The 17,311-nt window shown below is 39.3% G+C and overlaps 1 protein-coding gene across 1 annotated transcript in view; it reads left to right on the forward strand.

Annotated features, from left to right (window-relative positions):
* The window catches only part of COL4A1 (collagen type IV alpha 1 chain), a 130,645-nt gene that overhangs the window by 59,501 nt on the left and 53,833 nt on the right, over positions 1-17,311 (forward strand). Inside the window, exons 3-9 of the mRNA XM_030445819.1 lie at positions 13,550-13,639; positions 13,729-13,773; positions 15,323-15,367; positions 15,477-15,539; positions 15,641-15,694; positions 15,840-15,866; positions 17,178-17,261. Of these exons, the coding sequence (XP_030301679.1) occupies positions 13,550-13,639; positions 13,729-13,773; positions 15,323-15,367; positions 15,477-15,539; positions 15,641-15,694; positions 15,840-15,866; positions 17,178-17,261 (408 nt within the window). The remainder of the gene's footprint in view (positions 1-13,549; positions 13,640-13,728; positions 13,774-15,322; positions 15,368-15,476; positions 15,540-15,640; positions 15,695-15,839; positions 15,867-17,177; positions 17,262-17,311) is intronic.

Raw genomic sequence — 17,311 nt, forward strand, 5'->3', positions numbered from 1 at the left:
TTTTCTACATTTTTCATTGGCATATTTGATTTTAATAAGTTCTTTCTTAGTTTTATTCAGTGCTTCTGTTTAAGTGTCTGCTGTAGGAACTTAACTCATGTACAGCACCTGCTCATGCCCAAGTTGGAAAGACTATGAACTGAGGACAGTAAGGAAACCACAGCTAAATAATATACACTGGAGATATTGTCAAAATGTTGACAAGAGGGGTTACAGGAAATGTGGGAGGAAAGATTGTGCCTGCAGTCAGAATATGCCTAATAAGATGAAACAATCTAATAATTTCTGTAAGGGGGAATAAGGAAACTACAAGGAAAAAAAAAAAAAAAAGAAAACCAAAACCCCCCCAAAAAAGCCCCCAGCAAAGATGTTGATCAGCTGCAGATCCTGTATTCTACAAGGAGACTTACCATTCATAACTATTGTTGAAAATCAGGCCATTGTCACAACGTTTATGTCAATTCTTCACTGACTGTGGTATGTTTTCATTCATTTACTCTTCCTTCAGAGAAAAATAATACTTTTAATTCAAATCAAGGGAAAAGAACATTTATGTTTCATAAACAGAGTGCACAGATAGACCTGCTACTTTTGAAAATAATCAGACATCAAACAATTTTGGATAATATTGAGTGGGATACGCTAAGTACTGAAAGCTTTTTACAGTGTCCCAACTGCCAAACTGCTGACCAAACTGCTAAAGGGGAACCTGAAGCCATCATATTTTCTTAGTCTAAAGTAGTCATTGGAATTATTTGTCCCATTTGTCCAAATGGGATTCAAATGTCTCTAGCAATTACTATATTAAGGTATTTTTTTGCACTCAATACATCTATGATTAACACAAACTAGTGGATTACACTGATTAATTTATCTCTAGGGAAAAAAAGATATAAAAGCAGATATCCCAGTAACACAGAATAATTGGGTAGGCTCACATTTAGTTTTCAGAGCTGACTTCTTACGGTTTTCATAAAGTAGTAATTCAGTTGGTACAATGTGGCCTTTTAAACAGCTTTTGCCAGATGGGTATCTTTGATTGCAAAGGTGCTGTTACAATAGGCTCAGGCATTTCTTCATGGAATAAAACATGCTCTCTAGTTTCATGGAGTTTGTTTTACCTTGTGCAGATGCTGTTAGTGTATGTCTTCATTATCATAGAATCATAGAATAATTTGAGTTGGAAGGGTCCTCTAAAGGTCATCTAGTCCAATCCTCCTGCACTAAGCAGGGACATCCTCAACTCGATCAGGTTGCTCAGAGCCCCATCAAGCCTCACCTTGAATATCTCCAGGGATTAGGCCTCAACTACCTCCCTGGTCAACCTGTTCCATTTTTCCACCACCTTTATGGTAAAGAATTTATTTCTAATATCCGATCTAAATCTACTTTTCTCTAGTTTAGAACTATTGCCCCTTGTCCTGTCACTACAAGCCCTTATAAACATCCATCTCCAGCCTTCCTGTAAGCCTTCTTCAGGAAATGAAAGGTCACTGTTAGGTCTACCTGGAGCCTTCTCTTCTCCAGGCTGAACAACTCCAGCTCCCTCAGCCTCTCTTCATAGGAGATAAAGACTTCTTTAAATCACTGCCATTCAATTTATATTTTGTTTTCTGGGGATCTCAGACCAAACCAGCCATTATAATTGAAGGTTCTGTGATGTGTCAGTTCTCACACAAGAATTCAATACTTGATACATAAATAATCAGTCTCTGCCTGCTTTTCTTCATGGCAGTATTCACAAGAAGGAATCTGGGCATATGTAGTTATTACTAGGGAAGCTAAGTAATATGCTAGTCCCCTTAAATCACTTTCTAGTCTTTCTAGCAAGTGATTGCTTTCTAGAGCAAATGTGGTTTGAGTGTTTGTTTTTATCTCATACTAGTGGTAATTAGTCATTTGTTCTTCTTTGATCAGGTACCTCCCATTTCAGGTTTTAGACCTATGTTTTCAGTGAGAGGTCATAACTTATATTAGTCATTGCAAACATCCAGCCATATTATGTTGGCTTTCAGAAAAGCAGATCTGAATTCTTCAAGTTTGGATTTCATTAAGAAGGGTAAAAGGCCAAATTGGATACAAAATTCTCAAAAACACTTCCAGCAGTAGCAATAGTGAAACTTGTAGCCACATATGCCTGGAAGGAGACAGAACTCTAAGTAGCAGCAAGAAAGTGGGATTTTCAAAAAAGAAACCTGAAGTAGTTGCTAAAAGTGATAGTGGAGTATTTTACCATGCAAACATGGGCCTAAGCAGATGGAGAAGATTTTTAGTTTAGCCAGGAAAGAAGCTTAGTGTCACAGAAGTAGCAACAGCTGAGAAAGCATTTTTAAGAGATAGTAAGAAGGATTTACATTTCCTTTCAGGTAAGTATAACATCTGAGAAAGTTTTACAGATCAATAAGTCAATTGAGTTATAGACAACACAGCAATGAAAGTTAACCTGAAGGATGAAAATAATTATTAGCTTTCAGTTACAAGTAAAATCTTCTCCTATATCATCTTTAACAACAGAAGAAAAGCAAATTAAAATAAAGCCAAGAGAAAAGCAACTTAAGCACCTATCTAGAAAATCACATTTCTGTTACTTAGAATATTTAGGAGTTACTAGACTGGCAAAACCTACCCATAAATTTTCTAGCTCTTAAAGAAAGCATGTGACAGCTTTCACTGAAGTTCAGCTGGAACATTTTAAAATGTTTTGATATGCCAACAAAAATAATTCTCACCAAAGCTTGTGTCAAAGATCAGTGTGCACAGTTAAAGTAAATACTGAGCTGAGTGAGAGAGTGAGCACAGACACTGGCGTCAAATCGGATGTCCTCTCACTCTTCCCTCATTTGACACTGTAAACTCTACTGTAAACTGACTGTAAACTGATGCAACAAAGGTATTTAACGGCTAGTTAGCAGAATACTAAGAACTTTGGGGCTTTTTGGTGACCCTTAGCTTTGTTAGAAGAGTTTGCTGGACTGCCAAGCAAAGACTGAAAGACTGCGGAAGGACAAACAAATGGGTTTGGGCAGTAAGAATAGGAGGGAGGTTCTCCACTAGAGGGGCAGCCTCAAGTGTCCTCTGACTCCAGTGTCAGGAGTTAGATGAAAAAAAGGGAGGAATACCAAGGGTTTGTGTGGTGGAGAAGTGAACAGAGAAGGCAGGGCCACTGCCAGCTGTGTGCAGTGCCTGTAACCACATCTGTGCATTAATGATGCAATTACTACTTTGCAGTTTAAACTTCATTGCTGTCTGGAAATGTGGAGTTGGAAGCTTGAAATCCAGTGAGGATGCAGCCCGAGATGTCTTTAGGAAGTTCTAGGTATTGTTTTAACAGAGCAAGCAGTAATGATATTAAACTGAGAGAGGATAGATTTAGATTAGATATTAGGAAGCAAATTTTACAGTGAGGATGGTGAAACGCTGGCACAGGTTGCCCAGAGAGGTGGTGGAACTCCCAGCCCCGGGAACATTCAAGGTTAGGTTAGATGTGGTTTTGAGCAACCTGATCTAGTTGAAGATGTCCCTGCTCATTGTAAGGGGATTGGACTAAATGGCCTTTGAAGACCCCTTCCAACACTGAACTATTGTATGATACTATGATTAAATGTAATTTATTCATATCAGTGTCAAGACATGAGAACTGAGAGATGCTGTTGACCTCAGAAAAAAAAAAAAAGGGGGGGGGGGGGGGGGGAAGAGGAAGAAAAAAAAAAAGGATAGTGCTTGGAAAAGTGAAACTCTCAAGTACAGGCAAAGCACAGTGGTGCCGGGGGAAGAGCTGTTCGCGTCCCACATTGCAGGGCTGTGTCACTTTCCTCCGGCCCCTCTGGGTGGCAGTCATACATCACGGATTGCGTAGGTAGTTCTGACAGGCACGGTTAAATATCCTTGCCTTTTTTTTTTTTTTTTTTTTTTTTTTTTTTTTTTTTTTTTTTTTTTTTTTCCCGAAAAGAAAACCTTAAAGACGCCTACGAAACGTCTACCACCGACTTCTGGTTGACATTTACTGCGAAGTGATATCCTGATATCCTCCACAACATCAAGATAATGAAAATATTTCTTTTCATTATTATTAATGATTAGTGCTTCTTTGTTAGCTGAATTGATTTAGGCTGAAAAACCCTGGAAGTACTACAAAAAAGTTATACTGTAGTGTCCTTTCCCCAGTGGATCTGGCTGAATCAAGACACTCTAGAGATTAAACTGATGAAACATTGATTTACACTCTTGAGGCACAATGTTATCTGCCTTATGGTATTTTCATGATAAGAAGTCAGAAGCCAGAATATTTCCTCTAGCTTTTGTGGAAGGATATTTTACTTCTATGCTTCAAAATGCTTACAGCTTCAGAAATGCCATTTCAAACCTAACCCAAAAAAGCAGCAAGAATAGTGCTGTCTGGAATAGTACTGTCTGTCATGTACTCTAAGATATGAGCTACTTCATTATGAGAATTTTATTGCAGTCTGTACTGTCTAGGACCAGCTGCCCATGTTTTTACTATTTATGGAAGAGATTATTTTCTGTAAATATGTCCATGACAAACCTTTGGCAAGAGAATAAAACTTGCCTGTAACGTCACATTTCATTCCAGGTCTAGGATGTGAGCAAGAATAAATTAAAAAAACCCTAAAAAGTTCAAGCTTTTTTTGTTGGTTTGTTGGTTTTTTCCTTTCTTTTTTTTTTTTTTTTTTCTGTTGTTTCATCTTTAAATGTGAGCCTTTAAACAATGCCAAATGCAAACAAATGCTAAATAATTGTCACTAATGAAGAAGGAAGGGCGTGGAGCATTTTTATCCCTTATATTCTTGGACCTTCAACACTGGAAGTGATTTAACACAATGTGTAATAAAACAAAGGAAGAGTTACTCAGAACTAATGAGTTCAACAGATGATTAGGAGTGGGAAATATAGCACCCTTTTGCTTCAACCTGTCTCCAGGTGATAGAATTTCCTTTACTTTTACAGTGCAAATCCATTTGTCCTTCAAATGTCCTCTTACCCCATGGTACTTTGAGGTTCTTCTGTTCCTAGGGTGGATCTAACTGATAGGAAGAGGTTTGTTGACTCACATCTCATGTGAGAGGACAAAAAAGTATGGAAATAGACCATGCCCACCTTTGGTAAATGGTTTGTGTGACCCTCTAATATTATAAGCTTGGCTGGCTGTGGCTCTTTTAAGTGAAAAGTTTAAACATAAAGTCAGTGAGCCACCACATAACTTGGAGCCAAGCTTTGTACAGGCAGAATTTCACAGCTGGAAATAAAAGTTTACTTACTGACAACTGGTTTCTGCTGTTAGTATTATTTTCAAAGTTATGTCCCTCATATACCATGGCCTCAATCATACTTTGAGGTAGACTACTTCTAGCTAACCAAATGTTCAAACTAAGGGTATTCCATATTACTTTTTGTTAATGTCTGAAAGGTGTGGGTAATCCACGAAATTTAATTGACTTTTATTTTACATAATGGAGGAAAACCAAGCAAATCTTCTAAATAATAGTTTGCTGTAAGTACAAACACGCTCCTCTATAGTTCCTTTCTAATAATGAAAGCATGTTCTTACTTAGACACTTATCTACACTGGAGTAAAATACCAAACAAAAAGTATGTTGGCCAAAAATCCATGAATGTAAGCATTCACTGAGAGCTTAAGTTAAGAGTGTCTATGCCTCAAGATGTCCTAAAATGTGAAATTTGGGCACTTCTGCTTAAAAAAAAATGAGTGCACCAGTTGGAACGTGGGGCATAGCTACAATGTGAGAAAGGAGAGAAATCAAACTTACGAACCATTTGCAATGGAATTACAATTTAGCAGCCACTGTTGGTAAATTATTTAGAGAGGGGCCATTACTTATATCTGGTTTAAGGGGAGTTGTATGATGCTGATAGGCAACCAGATACTTGACACTAATTAAATGTAGGCTGAGTCTGTATCCTGACTTTTGAACGTTAATTTTACTTCAGTCAACTTATTTTCCTTCTTATTAATCTTCTAAATCAAATTCAGACACACTGTGTATCCACCCACTGACTTGCACACCAATTAAGCACATACATACTGATATGTAGAGCAAAGGATAATCAAAGATGGTTATTTCTATTTTTATACTCCTGGGAAGCACTTAGCAGCTTCCTGAAGAATGCTCTGTGCAGCCATGAGGCGACACTGAAATATGCTTTCAGTCTCAGCATTCTTTTGTTTTTAAGAGGCAGAGGCTCAGTCCCTGAACACTAAACCTGAACATTTCTCTAGTTAAATGTTTATACTGATAGCTTTGCTATTGGAGGTTAAGGTTGAATTTTTTATCAAACTGCACAGGTTCCCCAGTGTTGTATATTCATGAAGTTGGGGAGCAGGTACTTTCAGAGTAGGAAAATAATAATCCTTTCAGAGAGTGAAAAAAACAGCTGAGTGAGATTCCATCTTTTGGTGATCAGAGTGCAGCTTCTGGCCCTGTGTATATGAGACTGTATGGCAGTGGGTTTTGCACTGAAAGTGGGTGCTTCTCAGTGCTCCCACCTCAAAGTGCAGCCTGAGAGCTGGTTCAACTGTGGAGCCAAAGGATTCCCAGAGGTGAAAGTTTCCGAGGAGGGAGCAAAGGGAGAAGGATCTGGCAGAACTAGCACGGTGGCAGAGAGGACACAACCAGAGTGTGCTGTAACCCAGCACCTGTCGGGGCAGCAATGTGTTGATTTTTGTCTTTGTATAACATAAAGCAGCCCTGGTAAGGCTTGAAGTTATTCAGAGGGCTCATCCAGCCCACATCCAGCCTGACTGAGGAGCTGTGCAGGTGATGTAAAACTGTTGTGGCTGCCAAAATTGCTGAACTCATGTTCCCACGTGAGTGAGCTTTCTCAGATGCTTCCTGGCAGTGCAAGAATCCAGATTTTGTTGGGTCTCCCCTCTCTCCCTCCTCACCCCCCTCTTCCATTCTGCATACTGTCAGGGGCTTAGCCCCAAAACTTCTGGGTGAGCCAAGATCTTTGCAGGGCTCCTACACAGATTCTTTGCATGTCTTCACAGTTATGTTTATGTAATTAGTTACTCATTATTCAAAATGGTATAGCTATAGCACAGATAGATTCTAGCGCTGAAGAATGTGCAGTGGGAATTTCGTAATGTTAAACAAACATCCTCAGTGCATTTGAGGACACTTGCCCTGTGAGCATATAGCAATATTTCTGTTTGACTGATATCCACTTCACACTTTCAATAAAATACTGAAAATGGTAAGTGCAGCTGAGGACAAACAGCTGATATTTATTGTACATGTTTATTTTAATTCTGAAAGATATTCAGGGCCAGTGCTCCCTCTGGTGGTAAAAAATACTCCAGCTGGCTGTTCCCCACCTCGATTTCTTCACTTAATTGAGCCAGTTACAATTCTGGAACGTGTTTAAAACAGTGAAGAGAGAAACACAGTGTCCTGAGGGTGCTACTGAGAGTGCACAATAGCCTTTCCCACTGTGCAATGTAAGGAGTGGTCCTAGACCTCAAAGCCAGTTCAGGTCGGGGCTCAGAGGTCAGCTGAAGGAACAGATAGAGCCTGCGTTCACCTCTCATGTGTCTTGGGACAATTTGGGTAGAAACCATCTAGGGTGTCACAAGGATGTTGTGCTGTAGGTTTTACAAGGTCACACTTGAGCATCAGAGTGTGATGAATGTTTTGGATGGTGGGTTTTCTTATTGAGAGTCACACCTAGGCTTCATACCAATCTCTGTCAAAAGCAATGTTTGAGACTGTTTCTAAAGTCAGACTGAGGGAAAGAGAAAACTAGAAAAGATCACTGAATTTCAGGCCCTATTTCTCTCTTTTTGGAAACTGCATCCACAATTTTCATCTTGAAGCAGCTGGATTTCTCTGCCACGTGCTCTTGGTGGCATTTCAGTTCAATAAGCATTAGCTTTTGGGATGAGGGAACCGTGTGTGTTTGTGAGAAAATCTGAGCTTATAGTTACATTGGAGCCAGCAGCAACACAGGTCTGAAGACAGTTTCTTCGGCACAGTAAAGCATTTGTTGGCTCCTAGCTCAGTTTCCCTTGCAGCAAAGGCACAGCTGAGGACTTCTGGTGGATGAACTCAAGCAAACCCCACTGAACTGATGTGAGAAGCTGCTTTTGCTTGTCTTTCTGCTCTGCATCCTGCATTGCTATGTCCTCCTCGAATCGATTTTGGCAGCCACCTGGGCACCTGATGAGCTTCTCAGGTCACTGAGGCTGGAGCAAAAGAAAAGCGAGGAAGTTTAGTGAGCTGAACTGGTGCAGTGGAGGCTGGGGGAATTATACCAGCTTCTATAAAGAAGGATGAGGTGCCACTGTACCTTTTAAGGGTACAAGGAGGAGGAAGGAGGAGAAGGCGAAGGAGGAGGAGAAGGAGAAGAAGAAGGGGGAAAGAGAGGGGAAGGGGAAGGAGAAGAAGAAGGGGAAAAGGAAGGGGAAGGGGAAGGAGAAGGGGAAGAGGAAAGAGAAAGAAAAGGAGAAGGGGAAGAAGAATGGGAAAGGGAAAGGGAAAGGGAAAGGGAAAGGGAAAGGGAAAGGGAAAGGGAAAGGGAAAGGGAAAGGGAAAGGAGAAGAGGAAGGAGAATGGGAAAGGGAAAGGGAAGGAGAAGGAGAAGGAGAAGGAGAAGGAGAAGGAGAAGGAGAAGGAGAAGGAGAAGGAGAAGGAGAAGGAGAAGGAGAAGGAGAAAGAGAGCCACCTTTGTGGTGTAGATCAGCTCATCTGTCTTTTGTCATCTCTCCTTAAAACTGAGTTTCTCCTCTTCAGCTGAAGGGCAGGCACATGTCTATCCCACAGTCTCAGCTGCAGGGCAATTGCTGGCAGAGGCAAGTGAAGTGTCTTTCAGATGGCTTTGGGAAGATCTGCACATTGTTATTCACCATGTGCCTGAATCTCTGGAGATCCTGAGAACATTATATTCACACAGGCTCAGACAGCCTGTGAGCCTTCACTTCTGGAGACAGTTGATTTATATCCATGTTACCAGTCTCTCAAGTCTAGAATCTCCCAGTCCAGCAGTCCCTAGAGAAAGTAGCAAGGGAAATAATTTATGATGGGGTGGTGATTATTTCCTCCCCCCTCATCACTTAATTTATTACTGCTGAATCTTTTGAAACTACTACATATGACTCTTGCGTAGCAATCTACAGTTGTCCCATGTGCCAAACAGCATTTCATGGCTAATTTGGAAAGGTAGGTGGCAGGAAAAATGCCAGCCCATGTAGTTATGCTCTTAACAGGTTCACCTCTGCTTAGAAGTCCATTCAATTGCTTTTAATTTGAACTAGTAATGCAAAACTATTTGGATGCATTTCACAAATGCTGGGCTAACACCGGCATCTCATTTATTAAATGAGTGCAACAGCAACTGAGCACTTGCTGTCTTTTTACACAGCACCTCCGCATTTTCAACAGCTGAGTGGCAGAATATTCATTTTTTTGAGCTGAGTAATGAATTCTCCTTTGTGCTTTCTGACAGTTCGCATTGAATCAGCAGAGGTACAGATGCCTTGGTTACATCTGTTTTAATTTTTGAGCCTCATGAATTGATTTGTAAGAAGCAGAAGCTCTTTCAGTATCACTTGCCAAGATTTTGCAGCTGTGGATATTGGAACTTGAACAATACATAACCTTTGCAGTCAGAGTCTCATGCTCTTTACGCATCACAGCTAGAAATCTCAGTGCTGAGGGAAAAAATAAGTGGGGTAGCAGGGATGATCTGGTGCTTGCCAATTTACATAGTGTGGATGTTTAATGAGTTGCAGCATAAGTGTAGTGCAAAAGCTTGCACAGCTTGGGCTGTTTGGCTGGAAGAGAGTGAAGAAAGGAAGTGGGCAGGCAAGGAGGGAAAGGATGCTACTCAAGTATTTCCTTGCAATGAAAGGCATCCTCAGGACATGCGTATGTCTGTACTGCACAACATAGTAAGTGATAGCTTCATCTGAGCTTGAAGTTCTATATAAGCCACAGTGGGTAGGAAAGTAGCAATCTATAAACTAATCTACCCAGTGACATTAGGACACTCAGAGCTCTGCGTTCACGTGATTGTACAGGTCTTGGATGGTAGATTTTCTGTACTCTCTTGGTCAGTGTACATACTTAAAGACTGACAGAATTTTACTGTAGTTTAGTATAGTTTCTTTAAAAAAAAAAACAAAAAAAACACCTCTTGGAGGAATTTGGTACTGACTGGAACAGGAGTATTGAAGTTAGATGTTTGTTCATTAGTACTGTTTCTTTCCAGTTTTGAAACATTAGTGTTCTAATACTGTTATACAATGAGGCAGTCTGATATATGGACTAAACAAAGAAACTGGAACCCAGGAGACATCCTTAGGTCTTGGTGGAATAGGTTGTCCTAAATTCTCTGAGGTATCATGGATGAAATGGAGGAATAAAGTCCCATTAACTGTGTAGCCTGAGACCACACAAGTTTGGGCTACTTACCCAGTACTTTGGATAAGTTACTCCAATTTGACTTTGCAGTAAGATCAAATGGGAAAGCAGAGTAGAGTGAGATGTGTAAGTAGTGTGTAAGTCCATCCTCCCCTGTTAGAGCAAGCACCCATTGTAGCAAATTGTGTTCAGAGAGGAAACTGACAGCTCTCATATGCACAAGTCACCTTTGTATTTCCTCACTTCCCTCTGGTAAATCACAGGCAAAAAGATGAGCTCAGTTCCTGCATGAGAAACCATGAGTCTGTAGTATTTGGGACACTGCATTTCTCCTCATGCTCAACAGTTAAGCTCTCCAGGTCTAAGGACATGGAATAGCTTGACTGGATGTCCAGAAGTCCTGTACAAATAGCCAGTTATTTTTCTTATTGGTCTAACTGTTCAGGTCAGTAAAAGGAATTGTTTCTAGAGAAACCTGATGTTTCTTAGCTAGAAGTGACTCATATGGTCTTGGCCCTCTTCCTGAAGCTGTGTTTTACCCCTCAGATAGGGCAGCCTGGAAGGTTGAATATAGTTGTGAGAGAATTTGCTATAGTTGCCTTGGAAGCCTATGTTTTTATTTATTTCAATCCTTGAGTTAACCTCCTTTGCAAGATGAAGTGGTCATTGCCTTAGTGAGTGATTTACAGACAAATTAAGGGCCTTTTACAGTGCTGGAACAGTCTTAAGGGAGCCTTAGACTAAGTGAAAATCTGATCTGTAAACCTCAATTTTATCTTTAGGAGTGGAGTAAACACTATTTCCCTGTGCTGCAGTGGTACAAAGTGTGTTGAAATCTTCAGATGAATAGAAGTACTGAGTGCAGAAACTATTAGTTGTGTTACACATGGCTTGTGTTTCTCTGTGAGTGCCAAAATAATCTGGCTTTATTCTCATTTGCACATTGTGCTTTTCTTCAGCAATGGAAAACCCTATTCTAGGCACTTGAATGTCTTCTCCTTTCTCAGTCCATCTCTCAGCAGGTCATGAGAGCATGTACCCAGGGATTAATGTAAAAATCTGATCCTAAGGGACACAGCATTTGGTTTTGCAGGAACAAGTGTTCCTGCAGTGCCAGTTAGTTGGCTAAAGTATATGTGTAAGAACTGCAGTAATCCATTTAACATTTCAGATAGCCTTCAGGTTTTTATTTACTTCAGCATTCATTCAGGGGCCTGGATCCTGATACATTCTTCCTTAAAACATTTTTCAAAACAAGTCTGCTTACTTTCGAACTTGGACTTTGTACCTCTTACAGCTGACCTACAGATCTATTCCTTCAGCTGTTCTGTTGTTTGCTTTGTTTTGCTGTGCTTTGTGGTCTAACATGCTGCCTCAGACTTGGGTTACAAGAAAACCTTATTTTCAAATTGTGCAAAGAATTCTGGAGAGCAAGTAGAGGAGATTATGCCATTTCAACACTTCAAGCAAAACCTGATGATTTCCCTCTGAAAGTACCTTTTTACTGAAAAAGATATTTTGGGGGACAAAGAAAGGAGAAGCAACAGGAGAATTTTTCCTGGCAGGAAATTTTGATAAATGAGTGTTAATTTGATTTGTTTTTCATGCTCTTATCATCCCATTTATAGTTTTCTCCAGTCCTCCCTCCTTGGCCCTGCTATTCTTATCTCTCAGTCACCTCTCTTCTCCCTTTTTTCTTCATCTTGTTAACAAAATCCTTGCCAAGGGGCTAAAACCCAACATCAATCCCAGTAACTCCACAAATCTTCTGATTCCTCTTATCTTCTGAAAGCATAACTAGTACCATGTCTGCAGGTCATCACTCAGTTTCTTCTGCTTGCATATCATACATAAACTTTTCTTTGCAAGATGCCTGTTATACATACAAGAAGGGTGAGCTCTCCAAAACTCAGATGTTCTCTTGTGAACTCTGTCCTCAGCTGAACTCTGCAGGTTACTGACATATTTCTGGGAATCTTTGTCCTGAGCAAACTGGAGAAAAGTTTCTTGCTATTAACCAAATCCTAAAATTCAGATACTTCATTGTGTGTTAAGTAAAAATAGCAGTCTTGTCTTTCACTGTTTTTGCTGAAAATACTTAAATCTTTTTGTAGCATTCCTTAGTGTGTTTTGAACTTTGTTGGCTTTATTTTCTTGTTGCTATTCTTCGAAAATTGGTCTGTGATTTGTGTTTCTAAAGCAGGTGTCATGTTTTTTAGCTGTTGTCTGAGCTTTTCTACCTTTTCCTTTTTGCATTTGCACATTGTTTTTTTCATCCAATATTCCCACAAGTGTTTCTCCCTGTTTCACAGCACACTTTGAAAGGAGAACTCTGGGTACTTCCTACATGAAGTGATTTGCCTTATTTGCTATTCTCAGGCTTTGATATGCATAATTTTTTTCCCCTCTCCCTAGTGCGTAGATCTTGCAGACTTTATTCAGACAGTGTTCCTCTTGATTTCACTGGAGTCCATGTATGGTGAATCTATGATGGCTTCAATATTGATCTAGAGTATGGGTGGAATACTGTTGTCCTATATAGTGTTAAAGGAGAACCTAAAGGATGACACATACAATCTGTGGGTTCAGCTCCTTGGGAACAACCTGGATCTCAAAGCACTGTCTCTGAACTACCCTAGAATTCAAGACTAAATGACAAGCCTGGTGTCCAGAATCTGCTCTTGTGAATGATATGTAAAGAGAGTTATTTGCCATTCATACCTCAGTGATTAAACATTGATATTTGCAATTTGCAGAAATGTAATTGTGGATTTGGGGGGTTGAATTCCACCAGGATTTAGAGGCATATCAATGGGAATGCAGATAGGTCTTATCAGAGGGAAGTGGCCTTCCTGATCCCAGGACTGTAAATATGCTGTTAACAAGAGTTAATAGGGAGTCTGAAAAGGAAGATTTCATTGACATTCAAGAACTGCTTTTCTATTATGCCACACTTATTTTCTGCCAAACTGTTATTGAACCAGAAATATTTCTTGTATTTATAGTAAGATTTCTTTAAATTACCAAAATGAAACATTTGCCGTCACATGTAGCTTTTGCCATCTAGCAGGTTTCTTGAGCACAGAAAAGGGGGATTGCTGGGTTGTGTGAAGAAGCAGCTTCAGTTTCTAATGAGTTTTCTTCTTCCATAGGGAGAAAGAGGCCTACCAGGACTACAGGGTGTGATTGGGTTTCCTGGAATGCAAGGACCTGAAGGTCCCCCTGGGCCACCAGGGCTTAAGGTAAGAACTTAGGCTTTAATATTTAAAACACTCAGGTTTCCCTAACTTATTGTCCCTAGGAATAACAAAGTTATCTCTTTCCTTTGCAGGGTGATACTGGAGAACCAGGACTGCCAGGAACAAAGGGAACAAGAGTGAGTTCAAACCTACTTTTCTGCAATTCTTATGTCTGTGGGTTTATATGTATTTAATTCTCTATGACTGCCTTCAAGTCTTTCTTTGAGTTAATCAATGACATCCCCATGCTCTTCACAATAATTTAAGAATTCTTGGTTTTGCCTTTGAAGTTCTTTCTGCATTGGGCAGTCAGTACCTTTGTCCATTTGCATTGCCCCTGCATCGACAGCACTGGTTTCAGTATGCCTTTGATATCTTTCTGACACACCAAGGGGCTTTTTTCCAGCTTGAATATGAACCAACCTTATTACCACATGCAAAATTCTCCTTTATGTTTGCCATCTAACCTCCCTAAAGCACTCCAGCAGAGAAGCTGACACACCCATGAGCACATACATGTTAAAAATGTGCACAGGGTGCAGAGCCAAATTAAAGCCATGGACAAAGGTTTCTTGACTTGGCTAGAAGAGCCTTTGAATGTGCCTTTAACCTTCCTGTTTTTGTTTCTGTTTAATGTGGCACATGTATAATACTTCCTTTAGCACATTCTATTAGCCAGGGCTGTGCCTTTTGGGATTTTGTGCAGTCCCAAGCTCATTCTGAGCATTTTCATGTTTCACAATGGAATAATGAAAAAAGATTCAAATGACTGGAGCAGTAATGATGCATACATTTTCAGTTATTCTCTCTTGTTCACAGATTTTCAAAATGCCATCTCAGTTTTGTTCTCTACTTGCTTGCAGTTACTGCAGCACTTGGAATTTATTGAATAAGCTGCAGTATCGGAGTTGTTACAGCAGGGGTATTCTGCTAGACAAAAAAAATCCTTATTTCAGTGTATGGTGTTCATGATAGACTGGGTTATCATGAGTGTTAATAACAGAAACTGGCATCTCCTGGAAGAAGTATTTGTGTGCTACAGTGCAGTAGACTCTATTTTAGCAATAACAAAGTTTTGGAAGATGCAAATGTACTATTTGAGTGCAGTATTCCTATACACACTCTCTGCTATACAGGTATTAGGAAATACTACATGAATAAATAGCTGCTAGGATGAAAATAATGTGTCAAGTCAAACTCCTGATTCATTATATTGGAAAGCTGTTCAAGGAGCATGAGTTATCTCAACCCAGTAGATTTTTAATAATAGGATGGAATTGATAACACTGGAGTATGAAAGGTAGAGAAGCATCTCCATAGTGCTTTAACTTTTTCACCTCTACTATGAAGAGGTGCCTGCAGTAAGTTTCATTGTGAGAAGGATGTGTATGAGAAGGCAGCACCTCTGCATTTCTTTTTAACAGTACATAAGGCTCTACTACAGTTCCTGTTGAAAGCAAAATGCATATTCCTGCTTAGAAATGTTAAAGAAAGTGCTGTTAGTTATCGATTGCTAAGGTGCCAAGTTTGAGAGGTTTTGAAGATTAAAGCAATTTTTTCAAGGAAGTTTAAAAGAAATTATTGCTTCTTTCTGGACTGCCAGCACTGGATTTGTGACTCAGGCTTCAGCTCATCATTCCTATGTTGTGGTTTTATTGTTTCAGTTTATGTTTTTATCAATTGCAGGGCCCCCCAGGAGCATCAGGCTTTCCAGGAAACCCAGGCCTTCCTGTATGTATGAAGTATATGTATTTTTACAATGAGTGTCAAAGTTTTCATTGTGACCTCTTACCTGGTTTATTGCAAATATTGATGACTTCTTTACTTTCTTTTCATGTAGGGCATTCCTGGACAAGAAGGTCCTCCTGGTCCACCTGGCATACCAGGATGTAATGGCACAAAGGTGACATTTACATATGTTTATAACAGTACTTCTGTGTTGAAATGAAAGCATCCCTCAAGCAGATGTTCCCTAAACAAAACTAATTTTTCTGTTCTCCTCAGGGTGAAAGAGGTCCAGTAGGTCCACCAGGTTTACCAGGACTGACTGGGAGCATAGTAAGTAGATTCCTTCATACTTGATTCACTTGTTTCAACTCTGATTCCTGTAATGCAAATATGACTATATGAAATTATGTAGAGTATAAGATATAAAATATACAATACTGAGGAAAAATAACATCAAGTATGTCTTTTTCCACAGGGACCCCCAGGACCTCCTGGAATGAAGGTACATTTTCTCTTAAGTGTCCTACTGCTAACAATGTGAATAAGGGTGAACTCTACACCCTCTAAGAGTAGAAGTCCTCACTTAAACACTGAACAATTGTACATGTATGTTTCACTTTGTACTCTGTTCTACAGTCCCACTAAATAAAGACAGTGGGGTGACCTCCAGTTAATAACAATTGAAGATATGTATTGTTCCATGCAGGTCTTAAAAGTGTAAGTATTACATGTATCCCAGTGGAAAAAAAAACAGTACATATTATTAATTATGTGTAAGTAGTATGGTGGCCATGTGGTTGTGCATAAAAATTTTGATATATTTTATGATTCATACAATTGCTTTCATGTTGGTATTTTGTTTATCAAAATAGTTTTACATATATAATATTTGTTGAAGAAGGTCATATAGCCCATAATATGAGAAGCATCTAACATGCTTTATTTCATAAAGAAAGAAAATTAAATTAAATAACTAGGTATCACAGTCTGAGAGATATGAAGGATTAAATATTGGATGTCAACAGAAAGATTTTGCTCTTTAAAATGAACAGTTATGTTTTGGAATTGTAAGCTAAGAATATGTCTAAAGTAATCTCAGATTTGTAATGACATGACTATCTGAAGTTGTAAAATGCTTTCCTCTTTATCTCACATGGGAAGAACTGACTTAGTCTATAAACAATGAAGTGCTTGAATGTGTCTTCCCTAGGCATGTGTGCATAGGTACACAGCACCTGAAATAAAATAATTTACAATATTGCAACTTTGTACAGAAATGCAGGAAAAATGAGATCAAAAAAGAGACAGAAAGAAGCAGGTAATGATCATAGTAGTTTTCTAAAGTAAGAAAAAGGAGATTCCCATTTTGAAGAAAAAGGTTGCCATAAATGGCTTTTATGTCAAAATTGGGTATATGACTGAAGATCTCAGTCAGGAAAAAGTGATTGTGAGGTTACCACTTCTCTCAACATTCAGATCAGATGCTCTAATTGTGTGGTGGCACTATAGCAGGGATAGATTTGGTGGGGAAATCTTTCTCATTATCCATTACTGTATAGGAAATTATGGTATGAAGGAAGATTTGGGCCTGGAATCTCTTCTTGTGGCTTTAAAGAAAATTTGGCAATTAAGGACTTAGTTTTTATTCTCTTGCTATGTTTCAGCTGAATTAAAAGAGTGACTCTTAAAAGTCATCTTTCCAGTTGATTCCAAACTTTGCATAGCTCCAACTTTCCTTTCATCTCAGTATTAGGTTTTTTGCCTGTATTTGAATGGATGTTCAAGTGTTATTCTTTTTCTTTTCTTATTATAGGGAGATCCAGGTGAAGTAATTGGTCTTGTACCTCCTAGTTTGCGAAAAGGTGATAAAGGCTTTCCTGGCCAACCTGGACTACCTGTAAGTCTAAATGATGTTGGAACATCAGCAAACTTCAATTAAAATTATAT

This window comes from Calypte anna, chromosome 1 (assembly GCF_003957555.1).
Source record: "Calypte anna isolate BGI_N300 chromosome 1, bCalAnn1_v1.p, whole genome shotgun sequence".
In the NCBI taxonomy this organism is placed as follows: domain Eukaryota; kingdom Metazoa; phylum Chordata; class Aves; order Apodiformes; family Trochilidae; genus Calypte; species Calypte anna.